Below are 24766 nucleotides of genomic sequence, written 5' to 3'. Positions count from 1 at the left end.
CTCAGAAAACATCCGTTACAAGGTGGAGAAGGAGAAGGCAAAGCTGCACAAATTAACAAAGCCTTTCCAGAGGCAGTTTGTTGTCCCATGAGCATCTGGGGCCATTGAACAAATTCCCTCGGAGAAGGAGGATTTCTCTTTGCTTGGTCTTTAAAGCAAGAACACCAAACATCCCAACTGCTGGGATTTATCAGCAGCAAGTGGTTTTCAGAAGGCTGCAGACCTCACGCTAGATACAGATAGCAGTTGTGGATAGGAGCTAAATTTGGGAAAGAAAACTAGGTGCGTTCTAGGAGGTATCCAAAGATGTCAGCATTATCTGAGCAGAAGAAAAAGAAGGTGCTGGTGAGGCAGGGGTTAAACAGCTCTTCTCAACAGCCGGAGTGGTTTGGCAGGGGCTATTTTAAGAATCTAACTCTCATTTTCAAGAGAGGGTCTTGTGAATAAGAGTCCAACCAAATGCTTGTGTTCCCATGTCAGGTCAATGAGGGAATTACATGTTCTTAGGCCAAAAGTGCTTTAGGTCAAGAAGCAAAGTTCACATCTCTTGCTTACATGACCTGCAACATGTAAGCACAGTTTAAATGCAATATACTGGGGCAACAACCAGCAAGAAAGCTTGATAGATGCATGATATGATGAGGGAGGATGCAAAGGCCAAAAGCCTCTGTAAAAACACTGCTGGCTTGGGATCCAGAAGGGTGAGAGCACTGAAGAGCGGCACCCCACACCCGCAGGGGGTGTGCGCCGGTGGTGGCTGTGGTGCTGAGTGACCCAGCATGCCGTGACTGCTCCTTTCTGCCTGTGCAGCGCAGAGCAGCCTGCTGCGACCTTACTGGTGTTTCTTGTCTTCCCTGCAGGACCCAAGCAGCGCGGACGGTGGGGAAAGCTCTCCTCCTCTATGTTTTCACTGACCTCCGCAGGAGCCCATCGATGAATCCAGAGAACTGGGTTAAAATTTCAAAACTGTGTGTGTGTCGTGGTATGCTGGCCCCTTACCATAATGCTTTTGCAGATGTGAAGGGGTGAAAACATTGCCTTTCAAAGCTAGAGCAAACTTTGCTAGAGAAAGCTGCAGGAACAGCAGGAGGTAGACAATTTCAAAGCACAGTTCCGTAAATCTCATCTCTTATTTTAGCTGCCTGCTTCACATATTCAATATTGGCTCATTTTGTAGAGAAGATTGAATGATTTACTTTGTAGGCTAAATAAACAAGAAAAGTCCAGCTTTTTTGTCTCAAGCATAAGATGCTACTAGTTTACCTCCCAAATGTTGGTATGGATTTCTCAAACTAAAAAAAGAAAAAAACTTCTCATGGGAGGATAGAAAAGTGTGTGCATGTCAATGTAGCTAAAACCAGTTCAAACATTTTCCTAGTTGTTTAAAATTAAATGCGATGCAGTTAAGAAAACAATCAGATATTTTCAGCGCTGGAAAATTAACACTGACAGAAAATAGATATTATGGTCTGATGTTATCACCAGGAACCTATGAGGAATGATGTCAGAATAGCCTGACAATATTTAGCAGAGAATGAAGAAACATTATACATAAGGAGACACTCTAGGCTTATTGCCACAATGAGAAATGACAGGTGCATAGTATATGACTTTATTAAAAAAATCACCATTATAATTTAAGGTCTTATCACTAACATAATTGGTTTTAAATATATCATTTTTATATTGACAATGCTGCAAATTCTCTTGTACTAGAGCAATTTGTTTCCTTCAAAAAAAGGCTTTGAACTAATAATTTTTCAGAGGTTTTTTTTTGAAAGATTAAAAATTTTTGATCCTAAAATTTGTAACTGTAGACATGCTTAAAAAATGGTATTTTAATAGCCTGGTGTAAGCCTATTTAAATAATGACATGCTTTTCTGATTATTAAATGATTTTTTCATTCTATGGCAGAATCAGAGTTCAATATGGATTTTTCGTTTTTCATACTCTTGCCACCACTAAGAAAGACATGTCACAAAAATGTCCACATATTGGTCTTCAGGAGCTACTGGGAGTGTCTGACACCTGAAAAAAACAGATACAGGCAGATTTCATTTGTACACTATATTTGACTTTATGGAACTAAATTTCTATTTAAGTCACAGGTGGTGCTTTTTTCTGGAGAGGGTGTGAATGATCTTGCCCACAAAGGCTGGTGGGTAAGGCTACAGGCCAGCATCAGCTAGTACCTGCAAATGACAGTGGCTTTTCTGCAGCTGAAGGGAAGTTGTGTAGAAAGAGTAGAGTGGAAAATGCCAGTTATGTATTTACCAGAATTAAAATCAGCAAAGCTGAGCACAGTCCGGGATCTGTCTGGTGAAGCAGGTGAAGACTCGTCCTCCACGTTGTCTGGGGGATGGCAGGTCTGGAGGGACACGGAGTTTGCTGCTTATCTTGGTCCTTGGTCTCTGCTGAGACCAACAGCAAAGAGGGGTGAATGTTTCTGGGAAGCCTCTGTTACCCTGCTCTCCTCTAGAAAAAGGCTTCACTGTAGAGGCAGCAAAACTAGTTCTAGCCAACACAAAACCACCAGCTAAGGGTTTTCAGCCACTACTGGCCGGCTGGGTTCACAAAAAGGTAGAAAATTATGCATCCTGTGTGCAGATCCCAAATCCTGTGACTCATTGCTTCACAGAGCAGGAGGCAAAGTAATTAGCATTGATGACTGAATGTAAAGAGAGAAAAAAAAAAGAAAAGAGAAGGTTCAGCTGGGAATGAAGCAGTGAGGGGAATTTCATTACCAGATCTTAACTTCAACATCATCGTCTCAGAGAGCTGCCAGGTCAGGTACGGAGGTGCGCGAGGCCTGCCCGAGCAGAGAGGGCTTCCCGTCACCCAGCCCCGGTGCGCAGAAGACCGGCAGCGTGCTGGAATGCTTTTCACCCCGTCACCTTTAATAATAATTTCTCATTATAATGGAATCAGACTCATTAGCAACCTTGGCTGCCTTTTTCCCTGTCCATGTCTGACTCCCATTCCTGCCAAGCTTTTTATACTCAAAGGAGGGACAGTTGAAGTGAAAAGGGGCCAAATTTGAATCTAAATAAGCAGTTGCCATGAAAGAGCTGACAGCCCATTTGTGTAGGCTGTGCCAAGTACCAAGCTCAGGTCTAAGTTCTCACCTGCTCTTGGCTCCAGGAATCATCCCCTGCTTGCGAGAGGGACCGCTTAGTTCTCTGCATTCTCTCTCTATGATCACATCACACTTGTGCTTTGCTGGGACATGTATTTGTCCAATGTTTCTACCTTGTTTCACATGATAAACCCAGGAAGACAGGAGAAAAACTGTTTTGTTGCCATCCCATTTTCTACAAGCCTAGAGGGGACTGAAACAGGTCTCGCTCCTGGCTAACCTTGCTCGCTGCATCTCCCCCCCGCCTCTTGCTGCAGAGCTCTCACTGGCTTTGGCAGAGAGTAACCTGTCTCTCTGGTACTGCCTACACCTTCGGTTGGTTATATGAAGCCAGAGGAGCAACACCCGGTTTCTAATCCCTGCTGCATGGCGATGTGGGTGTGAGTAACACACGGACAGAACTGAGCTCTTGTAGGAAGACAATGTATTTATAAAATGTGAGGAAGAATCAGTACATCCCCCAGCTCTAACAGAGAGGTGGCCCAGGAGTCGTCTTGAAGGCACAGAGCCCCTTTAAGGCAGATAATTCAAAGGTACAATTAAGATTTTTAACACAAGGCATCAGTATCTAAAAAACAATCAACTTCAGACATTTGTAGGCAATGAGAAGAGGCAAGATGTTCATACTGGGCAAACATTAAAGACAATGACAAAACAAGCCACGTTATAGTTTTCACACAATACATTTCACTCAGAATAAAAGCCAGCCCTTCTTTGTTCCCTTGTGCCGACCAGCAAAGCAAGCCTCAGCCCCACAATTCACAGTCCTGAAGATGGAGTTGGCATTTGTGGGCAGAGCCTCCTTGCCGTGCACCCCACGCTTGGAGACCCAGGGTCCCCAGCCTGGCCACATCCTGCCCCACAGAAGGTCTCTTCTGCACCATGGCCCATCATCTCCCCAGCTGTTCCCAGCCAGAGAGCTACCTGAGCAGCTCCCTCCTGCCTGCCTGGTGCACAGGAGATCCCATGCAACTGATTTCCTCCTGCCATCAAGGCAGGACACAGCCAGGATGCACATGAAGGCCAGAAACTTGGGGCAAACTTCACAGCAAACTCAGGCACAACTTTCTAAAAAGATCCTGGTAACAGAAACGAGATCAACTGTTGGGGGCAGTCAGCCTCCCGGCTGTGGTGAAGCCAGGTTCTCTCTTGCTCTCCAGGAGCGGTGCCAGACCCAGAGACGAGCCCTCCTTGCAGCGGCAGCGCACGCCGTGCAACACTAGTGACGGGGCAAACCACCTGCTGATCAGGGACCACGATGGCCCGGCCACCGCCCTGGATGGCCACGTCCTTTCACTGCATGGCTGTGGGACTACCTGCTCCTGCCGTGCTGTCACCCTTTTCATGACTCTGGGGAGAAAAACTGCAGGTGGTTTTGGAAGAGGGGCAGCAGCCTCAGAGCAACGCCCGGCGCCGCTCCTGCAAAATTTGCTGCTGGCCAGCAAGCCGGGGAGCATGTAGCCCCTTCTCTCCCTACAACCTGCAGCCGTCTCTGAGCATGTGGGCTGGAAGATAGCTTTTGTCCCCATGGGCTCTCTCCAAGCTCCTCATGGAGGCTGCCAACTAGTGCCAATTAGTGCTAATCACATTTATTACCACAATGCTTAAATACCAACCAAGAATCCCCACTGTTCTAGAAAGGGAAGAACATTTGTGATGGTGACTTTGACAGTCCAGGAAACTGGACTGAAACCCACTAACTCCTTACATCTCTACCAAGGAGTCCTCATAAGCCAAACAGTTCTGCTTGCCATTGGCCTGGGTTACAAGGTGTGAAGGAAGGAGCACAGTCACAACTAAAGCATGGGGACGAAATCCTGAAATTCTGCTGGCAGTGCTGGAGTCAGGGCTGCACCCTACTTTCCAATCCACTCTTTGCTGACTGTCCTCTCTGGTGAGGAAGAGGGGTTACTCATATCATGTAAGCCAAGTGAGTTACCTCCTGGATGCACCTAATTCTTGCCAGTGTCTGCAGATGAATACCAGCTGCTAACTTCAGGTGCTGCAGACCACATCTAAGCCAGATGTGAAAGCACATGGTACAAATAACCCTTCCTCCCTGTGCACGACATCAGGGTTGCCACCGAATCCATCAGCTCTCCATCTGCAAAATGGGCATCATGCCATCCTCTGCTTGATGGGGCCAAACAGCTGGGTCCTGCTAAATACCTCCCTGTGTCCTGGTGCTCGCCCTCCCCACCAGCCTCTCCCCATTCCACAGGGATTGCGTGACAGAGCCAGCCCAGACAGGCTGCGGAGGCGCAGTCCTGGAGCCTGGAGAGCAGCTCACCTGCACTCTCGCGGGGTTGTGCCTGTGTGTGAGTGAAGCACACAGGCTCCAACATGCACTGAGAGCATGACTGACACTGCACATTCCAGGCAGAAACAGTACTTACTGCAACATTGCATCACAGGGCTCTGGCCTCCTAAACTCCTGGAATACATTAAAAAAAAAAAAAAGTGTTAACTGTTGTCAGCCTCTTCCCTCTCGCCCCAATGGCAGCATTTCATTTCTTAGTCTCTACATTGGGAAAATACTTTCCCTCAATAAAAAGACTGCTCTGGCTTGGGCAGAAGGCTAAGGCTGCCCCTTCTAAGATATTCAGTGTCTGCATTCTGACAAAGGCTCTGTGGACTCAGAGACACAGAAGTCTCTTGTCTGCTTCTCACCATAGCTGCACACTGCACAGCAAAACGTTCTGAAATCTAGTTGACTTTTTCTGACTTCATCAGTCACAAAACCTGGACTGAGGCAGGCAGATGATTTGACAAGATTTCTATCTCACGTGCCAGAACTTGCATGTTCAGTTTTCTACTGCAATAGTGGAACTGGATGGGCTTGTCAAGCACCACAGAATTAATAATAAATGAATGCCTATTCTGAATTGGCATCCACTCCATCAGCGTAAAAAGCAAACAACTCTAGAACCATGTCAGCATTGCTTGTATCCTGCATACCTCCATTACTCACTTCTCAACAACTCCCCACAGAGCTGGACACCATGAGCCCCAGCTCATCCTATGTGATGCTCTCCCCTGAAGCTTGAGACCAGCAGCAGTCTTTTCAGCATGGTATGGGGACACCAAAGCTCCAGCGTAGAGCACTGAGTGTGCTGGGTTTTCTGGGTTTCTATAATCTTGTAAAATGGTTACAGGGGTAAAAAATCTTGCCTTACATTAACAGGAGTTTTAGGGGATGAGAATTCACTGTAGCATCAGGCCGGCTGTGGACAAGGGCTCTTTTCACAGTTCTTGGATCAATGGCAGCATGGGTCTGCCCATCCTTTTATACACTCAACCCTCTTCTGTCCTCACTTTTCTTTGCATCCAGTGCACATGCCAAGGCCTGAGGACACCTCCTCCATACCGGGCCAGAGCTCCCAGGGCTGTTCTAGAGATGAAGCACCAACAGCTGTGACGGTTCTTCAACAAAGAAGCCTGCTCTTTTCATAAAAGTCAGACTATGACAAGATATAACTGTGAGGCCATAACTTATTAAATTAACCTTTAGATGCTGCATAAATGTACAGGATTTAGAGAGCAGAATACTCTGTCTTCTCTTTTTCTGACAAAATCACAATATTTCAACTAATAAAATATTGCCACTTCTTCCCTGCTAGGGTTTCCCTGATATCGTTAGGACAAACACACATGTCTGTCAGATAAGGCTGCAAAGTTCCTCCTGAGATGCCCTCCTAGTTTCTCTGTATAACCCCTCCACTATCCTCAGGCAGTGGACCAATAATTTAGGTGGAGTTGTAACATTAACCCCTGCCACCTCGCCCAGCTGCAGGCAAATGTGGCTCTTATAAGGGAAGTGTACTTGCACCTCCATCCATGGCTCATAACTTGCTGAATATGAGCACGGTTTTTCATAATGACTAAGTGAAAAGCACAGAGAAACGTCTAAGCACCAGCAGCCTAAAGTGCCTATCAGCTCCTCCACATCCAAATTTCCTTGGGTCAGCACATGGGCATGTGGACACAATAAAGTTCAGAGAACTTACTTTGGTCCCCTGTCCAAAAGCATGGATACCGGAGAGATGGGGAAGGAGGGGAAATGGAGAGGGTTGGTTTTTTCCTTTTTTTCATTCAAGTATTGAAAGAGAAGCTGCATTACTCTAAATAAACCATTCTGGGCTTAGCTGGGATTTGTGTTTGTTTGGTTTGCACCATGCAAGACTCAACGGGAAATATGGCACCTCTCCCACTGTACCATCCGCCAGACTGCATGGCAGGAAATACGAGTCCTTCACTTGTCGGTATCTCCCCCGCATGCCTTCCCAGCAAGACACGGATCCCACACCTTGGATACAACGGCTCACAAGAGAAGCTCCCGCTCCCCTAGCCTGACCGTCCCTTCCTCGGCTCTGCCATCCCATCGGAGGGCTCTGGAGGCAGAGGAAGAGTTTGTGTGCTCGGCTGTGTGCCTCGATAAAGTGCACATCGAGACGAGACGGTGGATGGTGCTGCCGAGCAGCTTTGGGGTTGAAGGCTACGGTGTCTTCAGCTGGCGTCGGTTCCACATGCCCCGCTTTGAGTGAAACCAGTGGAAAAAGTTTCTCAGAGAGAGACGCTCCACTTCCAGCCCAGCCTGCAAGATCCTGGCAGAAAGGAGAAGGGCAGACTTAGGGAAAACTTGATCACAAAGATACTGGGGGGCTCAGCCCCAGGAAATCTTTTAAGTTGTGCTGTTGTCAAGAGACTGCAATCAAATTGAAGAGTCCAGAATAGCTCAGAGGTATCTCCTATCCATACGCAGGCATCTCATGACACTTGCTGAGTGTTTATGCACCCTAGAACAGGACTAGTCAGGGGTGGCCGGCACATGCCAGGCTAGGAGGAAAGACAGCTGGCAACATGGGATTCCTCAGAATTGTAGTCTTTTCTGCAGTCATCTGACAGAAAAGACAGGACAGGCTCTAAAACCTAGAACTACAAACCCAGAGGCCTAGGATTTGTACAGCAGAGACCCCTCATCACAAAATTCTCAGAAATTGTAACTGTACCTTGTGATCTTTAAATGTCTCTCTGACAGCTGCTCTTCTGGGCAATTGCTATACGTAGTATGGGAAGTCTGAAGGACCCAAACTGGTCCAACTGTGCACTGCACTGCTTGAAGAGGACAAAGTCTTCATGATCAGCAGTGCCTGATCTGCCCGTGGCCAACAAGCAGTGTGGCTGGAAGGCACCAGGAAACAGCTCCTCTATTCTCTTACCAGGGGCTGTAGTAGTGTATTTTGGGTCCACTTATGTACTAGGTTTGGGGTCAGGACATGCTCAAAGACTCTCCCTCACTGACCAAGCTTCTGGTGGCATTAGTCACCTCAGCCTCCTCAGATCCCCACTCCCCTGGTCATTGGTCCTCCGGGATCTAATGGGTCTCCCCTTCTGAGCTCATGGGTGATGACAATGGATGCCTACCTGTCCAGGAGTTCCCAGTCCTCTCCTCCCCAGCGGTCTCGAAACTCTTTTGTGTTCATGCCTCCGATCTTGTCCAGGTCAGACTTGTATATGCCCAAGAGACCAAACCCATTCACCTCCCAGTAGCCTGAGGACAACACAAGAGGCACAGGTATGTTGGCACTTTGAACCACTGATGACTCCAACAGGGCTGCTGAAGTGAGACTTAAGCTACTTTTAGCACAATGTTGACACCAGAGAGTCAACTCAGCACCAAGGCAGAGCCAATCGTATTAAAGCTTTGGGAAGTGAGGAAGGCTTGCGGACAGACAGCATGGGCTGTCCTATGAACTTGTTAGCAGAGCCTCTCACATCTCCTAATAGTACCTAATGTACCTGGACTGTCCCAGCTTCAAAGGGTTGTCCCTGTGCCTGGATGGCTCAGGATGGCCACCTCTGTCTAAAGGAAATCCTGCACTCAGATGATATGTGCCACTTTCCTCCCCTTGACTTGGGTTGGTTTCCCTCACCCCTGGGCTACAAGCTCTCCTCAGGACAGGCTGTGCCCCCTAAGAAAAGAGAGAAATGGGCAGAAAGGAGTAAAGGAGGCATTTTCCAAGGTCCTCAAATCCATAGACAGCCCTAGGAGATGACCAGAAATGTCATATAAAGGGCTCTGCTGGCTCTTTGATCCCAGATTTCAGCTATCTGACACTGTTAAACCCCATCCTACATCTAATGCACTCTCACCTAGTGGCCCTGGAAGTACCTTAAGCTCCAGACCTCGACAGCACCAGAGGAACAAATCTAGAGGTGACAGGCACCCTCATCCTTTCCCCACTCCCCAAGGTCTGAGCCAAAGAGGCTCCACTCCTTACCATCAGGCCACTGTGGGGACATGCCGCAGTGCAGCCTCATGACCATGGGTGCGAAGGCCATCTTGCCTTCCACACAGTGCTTCCGGATGGAATCAATAACTCCAGCTGGGAAGTGGATGTGGAGGTCGCACAGGAAAACGATGCTGTGTGGGTCCTGGAACCGACCACACCAGTTGGGGAAAAAAAAAATAGGTTGACTTTAAGTAACTCTTTCCTGAGGGGCAGGAAGACAGAGATATGGGAGTGAATTAAAGAGCCATTTGTTGCTACATCAGAAACTGAGGTCCTAGAGGCTGGCAAAATGGCCATTGAGTGGCTGTTCAGTGGTGGGTGTGAAATACTATGACTATGAACTGGCAGAGCCATACCACAAAGCTGCTACTGCTGGTTTCCCTCCTGTCTGATAGTCCTAGTAGGTGGACCGAGAACTGAATGGACCAGAGGCTCCTCAGAATAAAGGGTGAGACTCTTACTCTGGAGGGACAGGAAACACATTTACATTCGATCTGGTCTGCTAGGCTATTCCCTTCCCTAAAAACCAGTGCGTTCAGTATGAAAGGCAGAGGTAGCACCAGACACATACTAGAAACATCCCTGTCCACCCAAAAGGCCCCCAGGCTTACCGTCACGAGGTCTATCCCCGCCTGCAGCCCAGCAGAACGCTCGAAATTCCCTGTCAGCTTCAAGTACTGATAGCTGGGGGTCAGACAGGAAAGAGAACTTCAGTGCGTGCATGCTGACGAGCACAGAAAGCACCACTAGCAGCGGTGCACCGCAGGCGTCGTGCTGTGGAGCTGCCCTCGCCCCTGCACACCCTCTTGAGGAGAAAAGCCTTTGCTGTGTGAGTGCACAAGCTCAGTGATGCTCCAGGTCCCAGCGTGCCCTGAGGGTCTTCCCCCTTGTGCGGCAAGGATAGGGCAGTCCCTAGCACAAGTCTTTTCAGCTCTAGTCCAGCTCTATCCTAGGACTAGACCTGTTACTGGGAACCCCTGGCATGTAAAGGAAATGACCAGCCAAGGCTGGTTCAGATCAGAGTAGAGTAAGCCAGACAGTTATTCCAGCAAGCAGAATCCCCAAAGGTCTCCAAGCTCTCTGTCCCATTTCTCACAGCCTTCTTTTCTTCTCTGTCCTCCCCTTGTCATCACTGCAAGACTTGCTTTCTCTACTCTCCTGCAAACTTGAACAAAAGCCAGGAGAAAAGAGATTGTCCTGGTTTTGGCTGGGATAGAGTTAACTTTCTTCCTAGTAGCTGGTATAGTGCTGTGTTTTGGGTTCAGTATGAGAAGAATGTTGATAACACACTGATGTTTTCAGTTGTTGCCAAGTAATGTTTAGACTAAGTCAAGGATTTTTCAGCTTCTCATGCCCAGCCAGCAAGAAGGCTGGAGGGGCACAAGAAGTTGGGAGGGGACACAGCCAGGGCAGCTGACCCAAACTGGCCAAAGGGGCATTCCATACCAGGTGACATCACGTCTAGTATGTAAACGGGGGGGAGTGGGGCTGAGAGGGATTGCCGCTCGGGAACTAACTGGGCGTCGGTCAGCAGGTGGTGAGCATTTGCATTGTGCATCACTTGTTTTGTATATTCCAATCCTTTTATTATTATTATTATTATTATTATTATTATTATTATTATTATTATTGTCATTTTATTATTGTTATTATTATCATTATTAGTTTCTTCCTTTCTGTTCTATTAAAGTGTTCTTATCTCAACCCACAAGTTTTACTTTTTTCCTGATTCTCTCCCCCTGGGTGGGGGGCAGTGAGTGAGCGGCTGCGTGGTGCTTAGTTGCTGCCTGGGGTTAAACCACAGCTGAGATGCATCTGGATGGATGACTACAATAGGTATTGCCTTACAGTTTTGTAACAGTATTATATGCAGTATGCGTGTATGTACATTATAACAACAATAAATCCATGTGTATGTGCAAGGTCTGGATGGATGTTATCTTTGGGTTTCCAGCCACAGAAGGCTGTGACTAGTCAATACACAGAGATTGACAGATGCGCTGTGTTTGCAGGCATATGCATGCAAGCAGTTTTTTGTGACCTCTCACCTATGCAAAGTAGACCTTTTCAGAGCCTTCTCTACATCCATGTCGTCACTGCTGTAGTCCGTGATGATGATGTTGAAGTATGGATCCTTAGTGACTCGGAACAGCTCTTCCATGTCGGAGATGAACTGCAGCACCCAACGTGCCTGGTTTTTCACTGGTTGTATTGCAAGAGGGAGACAATCAAAGCAAAACTGGTTTCAAAGATGGTGTGGCTTCTCAACAGGCAAGGCTTCTTGCCTCCCCTCAAACCCCACTAACCTTGCAGGGATGCTGAAATAGGCCCAGGTTGAAAACCTGGACCAAAGAGCCCAGGAATCAGTGTGGGTTCTTCCCCAGCGTGCGACAGAGGTTTTCTCTGAGCTTACTTTGACTTTGGGCCCTGCCATATTTCTGAGGGGGTTTAACTTGGAGAGAACAGAAATTGGAAGTGACCCAAGTAAGACAGCTGAGGCTGGCCCAGACCCACTGTTGTTCAGGACTGCGCTCCTGGGAACCGCCCACCGTGCCATCCCTGGATGTCCCGGGGCGGCAGGTCCCCCTTACCTGGCACCACGAAGTGAACCACGGCACGGTGGTTCCAGGAAAAGCCCTGGGGCCAGCACAGCTCTGGCTCGCTCGCCACGGCCATCAGGTGCCGCCGCCGACCCCACGCCAGGTTCCTCATCTTCCTCTCCTCCTCCTCATCGCCGCCAACACCCTGCCAGCCCTGCGCAAAGACGTACTCGGAGAAGCGGACGAGCCGCTCTCCCTGCTCCAGCAGCTCCAGCTCCAGCAGGTAGCGGCCGCCCCGTATGCGGTCCTGGCGTTTCTCTATGTTCACAATACGCTGCAGCTGGAACCGTCTGCAGGACATACAGTTGGGGTGGGCATGTCCCCCGTACACCAGCCCCACTCCCACCTCCAGCCCGTTAAGCTCTGCTAGGCTCTCTCCTCCTCGCTAGCACAACCCTTTTCGTCCCCAGCTTCTCCTTGCTTCGCTGCACTGTTTCTGAAGTCCCTTGGGAAGGTTTAGCACCTGTTTCCTAAATCCATAAGCATGTGGGCTTAGATCTGGGATCCCAGCCAAAAGAAAATAGTTGGCAAGGGAAACGAAATAAAGGTGACACAGAAAATAACAAATATGTCTGAATGATTGTAGGGCTGGTAATAGTGAGTGTATTCAACACCTCCTACAACTATCTTGGCACAAGGAGCATGTTTGGGCTAGTGAAATTGGCTGATGACAGCTTATCAGCCAATAACATGGAGTAGGACTGAGCAATCATACAGTAAAAACTGGGGTGACCTGTATGTTCAGAATGGCCAAAACAGGATGAAATGCCAGGTCATGGCCTTTCAGATCATAACAAGAGTTTCTGCTGTAAAATGGATGCTCATCAGTTAAAAATGCTGAGAAAAGCTTGTGTGTACTGATCAGTTACACTATGACTGTGACTGATGTGACCCTGAAAAAACAAATGTGATCTTAAGATGTGGCATTGGAGCTACTTCCAGCAGGGATTGGGAACTAATAACACTCATTCTATAAAACATCCAGCATACTGGTCACTTATGTACAGGAAAATTAACCCAAACTGAAACCCACATGGTGAAAGACAGATAGGAAAATTATGGAAATAGAGGACAACTCAACAGAAGGGTCAGGAGTTGGATTGTTTAGCTTACAGAGGCTCAGAGGAGATACGTCTGTTTGCCAGAAAGGCAATCAAGATGGTAAGTCTTGAGAAGAAAAAGAACCATATAAAAGCAATGTAAAAACAGAATGCCAGCAAAAGCTGATCTCCAGTGGGTCATCAAAGAAGCAAGTTGCTGAAACGTCTTTCCAAATCAGTACTAGGATCTAGAAATCTAGCTAGTTTTAAGATGGAGGTGCACATATTCAGATAACAGTGTAGGGTACTTGGTTGTCTCTGAGGTCGGTGTACTGATCCACATTATCTGTTAGGTCCCTTCTGGTCCTATGTCCTAAGTGATTCGCAAGCTGAGATGTGGCAGATGTCAAACCACAAGCACAAGGAGCTCCAGTCCTACTTCATATCAGCAGCATTTCTTAATCTTCAGCTGGTAAAATGCTCATATGTCTTCTCAATACCTGCACTGCACAAGGGGGAAGCCAGCAAAAAGCCAGTGATGCTAACTGGATGGAAACCTCCAATCTTTCACATTTACTGCCACCAGCTCTTGGAGGGCCTTATTCAGCCCCCAGACATGGTCTAGTGTCCAACAATTCCCATCTCTCAGCTAAATGAGGTATTTAAGGCCCAGTTTTTTACATAGATTCCTTGCCTGAAGTCTTATTTCCCACATCTAGTTTATTCTCTGATTCCCACTAGCTCCTCACACGATAGGTATTCCCAGTGCAGCATGGTACACCAGCTTTGGGACACTGCCTCTTGGTTTTTACACTGTGCCTTACCCTTTACTCCTCTGGTTGAGCTTCTTCAGGAAGACACGTGTGACTTCCAGGGCCTCCCTTTCTCTTAGCAGTAAGTTTCCTGACGTGTTGCATTTCAGGTCAATCCAGTCTGTGCGCAGCATATGGAAGTCCAGGTTGCTCATGCTGAAGGTCTGCTCCCAGTTCACCGCCTGGTCAAACACTGGTACGTAATCGAAATCCTCCTCATCTTCCTCCTCTGGCTCCCCATCTGCCTCTTCCTCTTCCTCTTCTGCTGCCACAGGTCCAGATTTGCCCTTCACAGGAGAAGCCACCTGCGCCTCTCCCTTGCCCACGTCCCCACCATTGGCCGCCTTCTGCTCAGCAATGTAGGACTCCACTTGGTTCAGCCACTGTGGCAGCCCAGGCTGCTGGCTGGGGCTGGCAGCACTCACAGTGCGTCCGCCGGCTTTGCCAGAGACTGGGTCTCCTTTCCCGGCTGGCATGGTGCCTCCTAGCTGCAGCCCTTCCTTAGCAGTTCTGAGGTCTCCTCGAGGTCTCATCCCTTTGGGAATTGTGACCCCCGAGTCCCTAGGGCCACCGAGAGGCTGCTGCCTTTGAGACACAGTCCTAGAAGGAGGGTTCACCTTTTTGACAGGTGCTCTCACCTGGACAGCCCTGGCATGCTGCGGAGGGCTCCTGGAGTTGTCTTTGACGCCAGCTTTTAAACGGGGTCTCTTCATTATTGAGTTCCTCTCTAGGCCAGCCTGGCTGAGGCTTTGGTTGGCAAAGGCCAGCGTGGCTGATTTGACACCAGACCTCTTCATCCTTCTCCTCTGTAGTCCCTCTCCTATGTCACCACCCATCACTGAGAGAAGCCGGCGATGCTCCTGGAGGGAATAGTCCTTGTGAACGTTATCGCTGCCCACCACGCTGCTGGGAGCGTTGCCTGCCGGCTCTGCCCTCCCCACACCAGGGCGCTTGGGGTGACTGGTACTCTCCGTGTCCTGCTCCGCATACTGCAGATCGTCCAGGTTCCCCTCCTGGGAGCCTGCAGGAGTAATTGCAGTTACACCTCTGGCATCATTCCGCTGACTTCCCCGTTGTGACCCAGGCACCCGCCCCGGTGGGGGCAGCTACTTCTTGCCTTCATCTCAGCGGTCTTTCCTGCTCAGAGTGACAGGGATGCTCTCATACATGGGAGCTGTGCTTTTGCTGGTACCAACCTCCTCAGCACCTATTAGCCAGCATTGCCAAATGCCAGGCTGTGGAGGTGCCTGGCTTTGCCTTTAGTGGTCAGTCTGGCCACAGCTTTGTAAGGCAGGTGTGGGCATAGGTTGCCATGCTGCACACCTTTGGCTCTGTCACTTCTGCCCACACTTTTGCTGGAATTGCACCTCAGCTAAGCTGCGGGCCTGAGAGGTAGCTGTCACATTGTCCACTACAGCCCACTGTCTGGTGACCTCCCAACCTGCCCTTAAGAGAAGTGGCAGCAAAAATCTCCTCCCAGCCACCGCAATCTGGGAGGGAAAGGCTGTGACTTCCTTGATACAGAAAGTCAACAGCTTCTTTCAGATCACACATATAAAAGCATCCTCTGGGCTTTGACATTAGGGCCCCTACCTGGCTGCTCTGTCTTTTCTCCAGAGTCCAGGCTCTTCTCTGGCCGATCCATTTTCATGTACTTGTAGAATCCAAATCTGCAGAAGGGAGGGCAAAACACAAGTTCGATGAAAGTTACTTTGCCATCTCCAGATAAATTATGGCCACTGCTTCAGAGGTGATGGTCCATTACTCTGATTACATCCACCCAGCATCTCCAGATTGCCCTTTCCCAGCAAGTCATAAACTATCATCATCCCTCTCTTTCAAATCTTTGGGCAATCAGATCTTACTCTTCACTGTCAAAGACGTCAGCTTTCCTTGCTTATCATCCCAGTCTCTCAGACATTTTCTCATAAGCGCAGGAGGAAATCCCAATATAAGTACCCTGAAACACTGCTTTACCCTCCCTTAAACTGCTCCTTAAAGCTCACTTATGATGTAGTGCTCATAAATGCAAGTCATCATTCTGCAAAAGTGGCTCAGGCAGGTAATTGCAATGACCTCCCTCTTTGTTCTCTCATACCACCACTGTCTGTATGCTGTCCCCATATGTCTGTGCTTCAAGCTTTCTGAGGGATTTGAGGGATTTCCAGGACTGTTTCCCTCCATGTGTGCTTGATGCCAAGCAAAATGGTCCCACAGTTCCTAAATCCTGTCACAATACAAATGAATTGTGAAAGCAATAAACCTGGGTGGCACCTTCCAGCCCATGGCAGCCACCTTCTCCACCTTTCACTATGAACCCCAGTCCCAGGAGTTCCCTCCCAAACCTACAAAACGCTCTGTTGTTCCAGCCCTCAAAACAGTCCTGTAGGGAGGAAGAAGATCCTGTGCACAGGGAGGCCACCATCAGTTATCTCACTGGAAAAGTGACTCTCCTTATCCTGCAAAAAAAGTCATCTTGAACGGAGGGGAGTCCTCACACAAAGTGTCTGCCTGTGGTGCGAGGGAGCGTGCAAGTGCCGGTTCCCTTGCAGGGCCACTGCTGGGAGCCAGGCCCTAGTGACGATGAATGACATGCATTTATTCCCCCAGAGAGGTGCCTGGTGGTGAGCATCGTTTGGCTTTCACAGCGATAACCATCAGGAGGCTCCAGCTGCTGGCAGGTGAAGTTTGCTGGAAGTGCACTCCCTGATGTAGTGGAACAAACATATTCTGACCCAGCTTCCAGGTTAATAGAGCAAGAAAAGCAGTGGCAGTTTCCCCCTGAGACCTAAACATATTTTCATTTAAAGGGAGCATAGGTTATCAAAAGAAACTATAAATGCTTTCATGTTTTGCAGGACTTAGGGGATCTTTAAGAATTAAGAGAGTCCTACAGAAGTGAATATGAAATTCCACCCCAATTCCAGCCTTCAAACCATGTCCTCCCTCCCTGCTAATAAATCTGCATTTGGGGCATCCTACCTTTCCAAGTAATACGGGTTTTCCTGATAGAAGCATTTGTTGTCTTTCTCCATGTGGCTCAGGCGGCTGTAATCATTTGGGTAAACAAAGGATAAATGAACCTGGGAAGAAGGGAGGAAAATAAAGTAAACCCCTCATAAATCCAGATACCACTCACAAGGTGACCCAGACACAGTTGCAGGGTGACTGGCCCTTTTGAGAGGAAGCAGGGCTTGCTCACTAACTATTCGCCTCTCCAAGGCACCCAGCAGCAGGCTGTGAGAACGGAAAACAGAAGAAAGTGTGGTGGGATGTGTGCACAGGTGGGCCTTTTTCTCTCTCTCTCGGCATCTGTCTATCTCTGTAACTGTCCTATAGCAGAGTGAGAATTAGCTGGGAGAGAGGTGGGCAAGTCCTCCTGAAGAGACGCAGGGGATCACAGGAGCCCAGAAAGTGTGTGTGGGGACCGCCATGCAAGGCTGAGGGAGCTGGGGCCACCCAGGATGCGAGTCCCCCAGGGAGTGTAGGCTTCCACTGGCATCCAGGGAGGCAAACTGTGCTGGTGACCCATCCTCAGCAGACCTCAGAGTCTGCTCTGCTATGCAGGGGATTGATCCCTGCTATGGTGCATGCCCCACAAATGTGAGCTACCCCTCAAGACCAGTTTTAAGCTTGTCAGAGCTTTAGTAGTCCACACAGACTACAGTTCACCTCATGGAGAATAAAATCCTCAGCCCTTTTGAGGCTCTGTGCAAAGGCAAGCTCAGCTCTTTGGTTTGAGGTCCGAGGGGCTCTGTAAGACACACACACTTGTACCCCAGTGAGACCTATGAGCAGTGAGTAGCACCCATCTCCCTTTTCTTGGTGTTGGCCTTTGGCACATACTGGGATGCAAAGACTTGAACAGCAGATGGTCAAATCTGCCCAGGAGCTTCAGATTGGTGGAGGGATCATGGACAATGGCGTCTCCCTCCTTCCTCCTTGCATTCCCCTAGGCAAGTATCTGCTCAAGGAATAAAACTTACAAACTGGAGTCCCTGGTAGCGCTGCAGAGGAAATCCATTCACCAGGTAGCTGGGCTTGTACGAGCAGTCCGGCAAGGCTCGGCGCACACGAGACTTGCTGAGCAGAGGCACTGAGAAGAAGAAACATGTAAGCAAGTGTTGCTGGAGGAGCCTTGCTTGCAACCGATGCAACAGCTTAGCTACTTCTGTGCCTGGTTTCTCTTTATCCATGTGAAATACTAACAGATACATAAAGCAAACTATCTTGCACAACTTGCCTCTTTACATTGCTCTACAGCACTTACGCTAAAATATTACACCCAGGGATGTCGTGGAAGCTGGATGCCAAGAAAGAGGAGCTGGGTTTAGTCTGTGCTTTGTCTCCTACAGTGGCTTATATTGTATGCTGCCCCTCTCCTCTGCACTGGGGCGAAAAAAGCGTGGCCTTTGATAACCGTGGTGTAGGAGGACAATCTTTCTCGGCTGTGCTACTGCACGTGCTGTGACAGGCTGCAGCTACCTTCTCAACTGCTTTGCAAGTCTTACCTTTGTAAAGAGTGTCCCGGGGGTCAGGCTTCAACATGTCAGCTGGGTGTGCCTTGCTGCCTGAGCTGTCAGCAGGCCGGCTTGTGTGACTGGCCAATGTCTGTGGGATATGCCCAACCTCATCCATCTTTAAAAGCGTCTCGTCTAGAAACCAGAGAGAGAACGGAAGGGGGAGGAAGGGCTAATTCATCCCTTGGCCCCCAAAATGCCCTTCCCCAGTGTCAGCCCTTTCCAAATGGCATTGCATCCCTGGCACTAACACTGTCTCTGGCATAGCAATGCCTAAATGGTGCTGATCAGGAGCTTCACCACAAAGACTCTGTGGGAAGCAAAGGCTTTGACTCAGAAAGCTGGAAATACAGAAGCTTTGGGGTAGGAACATGGCTATCACTGAAAGCAAACACACACAGTGATGAGTAATGGAGGAAAACGACCTCCTGCCTTTGTCACGCCAGCAGTGGTGAGCTAAAGCCCCATGCTGGCAGGAATTACTGGACGCATCTGAATTATTAGCATTAATTTATTTTAAAAGGAGACAGAAAAGATGAAAGGGAGGAGAAAATTGAGGAGTGGAGCTTCCTCCTGTGCTGGAAAAGGAGCAGGACCCTGGGGTGAGGCCTTCAGTGCCTGAGGGGGATGATGCTCCAGCAGGGGAATGCAGACCCACAGTAAGCCAGGAGCAACGGGAAGCTTAAATTGAAGACTGCGTATTGGTTACATTTTTTCTTGGGTGCCACTGCCAGAGGACTTTGTGTCTCCACGGATCTCACTCTGAGATGAGGGGAACTGAATAAATATCCAGGAGGGAAAGGCAACATGCTGCCAAGGGCACTGGGGTTACTGTTAGCAACTTTTGGGTACTGAACAACATGGGAACCCAGAAGGAATGGGATGATGTGATACAGCCAAAGGCTGATATGGAGGAAGGAAACACTATATGGGCAGAAAATGCCAGATAAAGATGAGACTGCAGCACTGTGTCCAACCATGAAGGAATATTCTGGCATGTGAGTCTTCCCTTCTACTGGGAATTAATGAGAAGAAAAGAGCAGAAGGAAAAAGGATGGGGACAGAAGACCTAACTGAAAGCCTAGTCCTGGCCAAATGGCAGGTTTCAGAGAATACAGCAACAGGTTGCGATTCAAGACACAGCAAGCAGATGTCTCAATTACATCAGGGAGCCTTCCATGGGCAAAAGTGTTGCCATAGAAAAAAGCCTAGAGATGTTGGAAGGCAACAGCGGTAGATATGGAAAGGGGGAATGCTGGAAGAGGAAAGCGATACTGACAAAGCTAGATAAGGTTAAACAGGACTAAGGAGCTCCTTAACTGATAAAGGCATCACTTGATGTGCTAAGAAGGGTTTACAAAACAGGAGGGACTGGGCTGATGTACTTGCTGCAATCCAGCAGCAACTTGAAAAGACTTGAGGCTGATATAGAAGAAAGCAGCATCACCCAATACTGCTAGTGTATCCCATTGTGTCCAGCACCCAGAGTGAAGTCTCCTGGAAGTGCTACAGCTGCCCCTTCTCCCCGGTCATGTCCAACTGCCAGCGCACAACCCCAACTCCCAAGTTACGGGCCTCATGTTCCCCCTAGCTCTCTGCATCTGCAGGAGGCAACCTCCATCCCATGTTACTCTCACATCTGGAACAGTTCTCACCCTTGCAGACTCTCCTCTCTGCCCTCCCTTACTGCCTCTAGATTTCCCTGAAATAATGTTCCAATCCCACTTCCAATTCTCCTATATTTAGTAATGAGTCACACTCTTGTCCAGAGGTCTCTCTCCTGACCTGTCTCCACTTCTTTCTTGTAATGATCTGTACGCATGGTATTTGCCTGGCTAGACTATGATTCATGGTGAAACACCACTGATATGTTTTGGAAGAATGGGGAGGTGCTCATGGAAACCTGTAGTGAAGATACTTACTAGCAAAAAGGGAGAGGTACTGGGAGTCAATGACTTTGAACTTCGCTTCTGGGTCATTCAGTCTCCACTGGAACAGAGAAACACATGAAAATGAAGCACTTATGGAGTTAAACAAGCCTGAACGAAAGGAATAGGCACAAGATGTTTTTTTTCACCAGATGGGCTCGCAGCTTCCTTTTTCTCCTTACTAAGACCAAGTTTACCTAGCAGCAAAAGACTGGGAATGAGCTGAGATCCCTCAGGACACATCCAAAGCAGGAAAGGACAAAGAGCTGCAACAGAGACTGGAAAGGGCAGAACTATCCCAAGCAAACAGAGGAAAGGGTCCTGACGTGTTCAGGACTATCCCACATAGAATTAGGTAAGGGCTCTGGAAGGGATTAGGTACATCTCACGCAAAGAGGAGCTGGAGCTTGGGAAAGGGGGGAAATCATTACAAACGTCATTCCCGTGCTCTGTGGGGACACATATACAGCACAACTATTTGCACAGACTCACTGCTACTTCCACATGGTCTGTTCCTCTGTCATCCTGCTTGTGCAGCACCTCAAAATAGTACCTGCCTGCAGCTGACAACCTGTGAAGAACAATGTGTCTGTCACCAAAAGCATTAAGGAACACTTCTTAGCTTGTCAGCAGACAATCAGTGGAGAGCAACCACACCCATGAAACAACCTAATTCTCAGGGTAAGCAGGGTTAGGACTGCCAAGAAAATCCAGATGCTGACAGTGAGATAGGTAGCTTCCCTTGTGCACCTGGAGCACTCCAGACCCTTCTCAGTTAATTCTGAGTAACTCCCTTTCAGTCTTGCCTGCTGGGTTTTGGCCTCTGGGAAACCCGGCCAGTTCCAAGGCAGGAAGCTCAGGATACAGTTCATATAGAGGAGTCTGGATCTGCTGGTGGCTGCTCCCTCCAGGGAAGAAAAATTCAGTGTTGCATTCCTGCAGTAAATCAGCAAAGCAACTGGCACAGGTGTGGATGTGTCACTTCAGCTCTGGCAACATGCCAGAGTAATCCCTTTCTCTATATTGCTAAATTCTTCAGAACAAGCCTGGGTTCGTTTTCCTTGTCCTTGTGATTTCCTGGCCACGTGCAGAGGTGGCTGGGAGTGAGGGGCTCTGCTCACTCACCTCACCATCTTTGACCGCTGGCTGTGAAATTTCCCAAACTCCCCTGGTGCGGTCCACTCCTTCCCTGTCTGTGAAGAGACAGAAAATGCTTCAGTTAAGATGAGTTTCTTCCCTAGTTACTGCACTGCGAGTGATGAAGAGGGAAAACTGAGCTACTCCTCCTGGTAAGTTGCCTGTGAGATCCATAACCTGTGGCCAGATTTACCTAAGTCCCTTAATCATGAACATGGGGCTCCCAACAGCACTGCCAATATGTAACTGGCTTAAGGTGTGTCGTGTCACACCCATCTGGCATCTGTGGTGGTGTTGCTGTAGTTGGGCAGGAAAAGAAACTTGGGTAGTCCAAGGAAGCATGTAAGACAGGAAGGTCTCCATCCCCACAGAAAGTTTAAAGCCTTGATGGAAGAAGCCATGCAGCATGCACTGTACCTTGCCTACACTGGCCAGCAGCTGGAGACCAGAGGTCTTTTCATCTGGACTCAGCCAGAACTCAGCATTGTCATCCGCAGCAATGGCAAACTGAAACTCCCCTGTCAAGAGATGGAGGGAGTAAGTAGGGCTCTGTGGTAAGAGCTTGTGCACAGCATGGATTCTGCTCCTCTAAAATGATGTCTTCACCCTTTTTCCTGGTAAGACCATACCTTCCCTTTTTATATTACCACCCCCACCCCTTTGAACCTCTCTGAACTCTCTAACTCTGCTGTGATTGAAAACAAAACTTTACAGATGCAACTGGTTCACTATCCCTCCTCATTGGCTTCACCTGACATCTAACCTGGAAAGCTAAGAAGTCCATGCAAAGTCTTCCTGTCTCCCCTTTTGTTTCCGGAGAAAATTTTTGTGTGACAAGCTGTGTTTGGATGGACGAATATGCACGTGGAGCCACAAAGGGAGACAGAGGGGCTTCAGTCTCACTGTTCTGGCCGGGGTTACAGGGATGGCAGCTGTGGTCCAGGGGACCATGAGATGTGGGTGAGTGCTAGCAGGCTGCTCCGGGCAGAAGCATGCAGCTGGGCAATACAGATGTCAGCTGCTCTCAGACGGTATTCATGCACCCAGGGAGCAGCAGGAACATAAATGATGTCATGTACAGTCCTGTGCATGCAAGGGAGGGAGGAAAAGCTCAGGGATTGCTCATGCCCACGTACACGCCACGGGGCTGGGCATTCATGACAGCATTGTTTTTTATCCAGCACTTCCCATCTGTTTTCTTCTGTGCTTTTCCTTTCCACCCTACAGGGGAGGCAGATGTGTTTCACCCATGCCAAGGCCACGGCCAGTCACGCACACCTAGCTGGGACACCCACTTAAGGGACCTGGCGTTGGGCTTGCTGGGGTGAGGGCACCAGTGTTCAGCACCAGGAGGGGAGGGAGAGGCAGGTGAGAGGAGACGCGAGCAGCGGCACAGCAGCCTCAGAGCCCTCACCATCAGTGAAAGGATGCAGGTAGCCAAATATCCGGAGACCATAGTTGGTCCATTTTGGGGACACAGCCAGCTTCTTCAGTGTAGTTCGCGTCTGAAGTGGAAGAAGAAAAAAATAATAAAAATAATTAGATGTCACAGGAACGAGGGGGGCACAAGAACCCTGGGACAGGTGGGCAGAGGGAAGTATGAGGTTTGTTCTGGGAGGAGGATGGGGCATGATATGTGACAGAGGCAGCAGGATAGAGCAGGGCAGATGAGAGACAAACAGGAGCAAGTGCTGCTGCAGAGGGGAGAGCTGCATAGGGGATGCTGGTGAGATGGTGGGGACAGGACACGGCATTCGCTAGCTGCTTGGAGGGAGAGCACCAAATACAGGGCTCCTTCACCCCATGTCTGAGGCCTGACAGGCCAGCATGAGTGAAACTAGCCTCCCCTGTGCAGCAGAAGAGCTGCCACTGCTGAACCCTTGTGAAAGCTTCCTGCTCCCTCAGCAGGAGGACAGAGGAGGTGAGGGAGAAGGATAGGGACAGGACGTGAAGGGAGCAGGGGCAATCCAGCTGGGAAGCAGAGCTTGGAAGCATGGGACAGAGGGTGTCGCGGTCTTACTCACGTGGGGAAAGAAGGGGAAGTGGAGGTTTTTCCTGAGCTGCTCAGTGGAGCTGCCGCACCAGTCCTCGAACACGTGCAGATTGGCCTGGCCCTGGAACTGGGAGGCAGAAGGAGGGCACCATGAATTGCTGCATCCCTCCCCTGTGTCCCTCCCCTGTTCTGCCAACCTCGGCCACGGTCCCTGGCACTGGAGCGCTTGTGGGAGTGAAGGAAGATGCTGCTGCTGCAACAGGCTGGTCTGCAGGAGACATGGGTCCAGACCCCTGTTTCTCATCCACTGAGGGTTTGGGCTTGGTGCAGGTGACAATCTAAATGGCACCAGGGAACCGCGATAATGCCCAGGATATCTCAGTTAAGTGGCTGGGGTTCACTCCATATTGCTCCAAAAAGGAGGTCTTTAACCAGAGGGCTGTGCTCTGAGGCCATGGTGTGGGACACGCTGCAGGGTGGCAATGGCCCCCCATGATCCAGAAAAGAGAGTGTAGGGCCTTATGTCCTCCAAGAAGGTGTGTTGGACTCCCTCACCATTTCAGGGCTAGTTTCCTGACCCGAGGAAGAGGGGACACCCTAGGGAGGGGAGACAGTAGATCCCCTTCTCAAAGCACATCTGCAAGGTAAAGCTCATGGAGGACGGTGGGGCCGGGGAGACAAAGGCTCAGCTGGGTGGGGAGCAGCAGCACAGGTGGGTCAGTGGGCAGCATGGCCTCTGTGTGCCTGCAGAGACACAGAAACGCTGGGGGGAGCAGGGGTCCCCCCCCGGACAGTGTAGGAGGTATGCAGTGGGTACCGGTGGCTGTCCCTGCTACCCAGCCAGCCCCACTGCGAGAGGCTGTCAGTGCCCAGCGGAGACCTGGAGCACAGGTTTGCTGGGAAAAACTTGCTGGCTGCTGTGGAATTTCAGTGATACGCTCCTCAAGGGACAGACTTTCTTTTTGTCAGAGCCATTCAGAAAGGAGGAGCTGGCTGTCCCCCAGCAAAATCCAAGCTCTCTGCCTGCAACCAGTGAGCTGGATGCTGAAACCCTCCTCACAAGACCGGCATCCAACAGCAGAGAATAAATAAGCTGGAGACGGTAGAAGCTACCTTAGTTGGGGAAACGCTGAAGAAAAGAATAGGTTGCCTTGGGACTGGGGAGGTTTTGCCACGGCTGTCTTGCCTATATAAGGGCTGTGCAAGCAGGGCTGGGGAAACTGCCTGAACAGCACCCAAATGTCTACAGATGGCAGCAGATTCTTAGTTTTCGCTGGGGAGTCTCTAGTGGGGCTGAAGCAGCATG

General features: G+C 49.4%; 2 protein-coding genes across 5 annotated transcripts in view; one reads left to right on the top strand and one right to left on the bottom strand.

The window, feature by feature from the left end:
• Positions 1–1917, top strand: part of NINJ2 (ninjurin 2) — a 49767-nt gene extending 47850 nt beyond the window's left edge. For both annotated transcript variants that reach the window (XM_075051074.1, XM_075051073.1), the window contains exon 4: positions 861–1917. The gene's annotated coding sequence lies outside the window, so the exon portion shown is untranslated. The remainder of the gene's footprint in view (positions 1–860) is intronic.
• B4GALNT3 (beta-1,4-N-acetyl-galactosaminyltransferase 3) overlaps positions 1911–24766 on the bottom strand; it is a 72523-nt gene continuing 49667 nt past the window's right edge. Inside the window, exons 4-22 of one of the 3 annotated variants that reach the window (XR_012653577.1) lie at positions 23492–23587; positions 22882–22972; positions 21885–21985; positions 21456–21523; positions 20823–20901; positions 20325–20391; positions 18394–18537; positions 17869–17978; positions 16865–16965; positions 15476–15552; positions 13895–14903; positions 12022–12320; positions 11479–11632; positions 10042–10114; positions 9419–9572; positions 8562–8688; positions 5534–7741; positions 2276–2669; positions 1911–2029 (exon numbers count right to left, since the gene is read on the bottom strand). Coding sequence is in view for 1 of the 3 variants with exons in the window: in XM_075051072.1 (XP_074907173.1) it covers positions 7633–7741; positions 8562–8688; positions 9419–9572; positions 10042–10114; positions 11479–11632; positions 12022–12320; positions 13895–14903; positions 15476–15552; positions 16865–16965; positions 17869–17978; positions 18394–18537; positions 20325–20391; positions 20823–20901; positions 21456–21523; positions 21885–21985; positions 22882–22972; positions 23492–23587 (2859 nt within the window). In the remaining 2 variants the exon portion in view is untranslated. Of the gene's footprint in view, positions 2030–2058; positions 2670–3544; positions 7742–8561; positions 8689–9418; positions 9573–10041; positions 10115–11478; positions 11633–12021; positions 12321–13894; positions 14904–15475; positions 15553–16864; positions 16966–17868; positions 17979–18393; positions 18538–20324; positions 20392–20822; positions 20902–21455; positions 21524–21884; positions 21986–22881; positions 22973–23491; positions 23588–24766 lie in introns of those variants that run through there. The other 2 variants (XR_012653576.1, XM_075051072.1) reach the window with 2 other exon arrangements.

The sequence above is a fragment of the Buteo buteo genome, chromosome 19, assembly GCF_964188355.1.
Source record: "Buteo buteo chromosome 19, bButBut1.hap1.1, whole genome shotgun sequence".
Taxonomy (NCBI): domain Eukaryota; kingdom Metazoa; phylum Chordata; class Aves; order Accipitriformes; family Accipitridae; genus Buteo; species Buteo buteo.
Note: the sequence above shows the minus strand (reverse complement) of the source record. Positions and strands in the feature narration are given on the sequence as shown.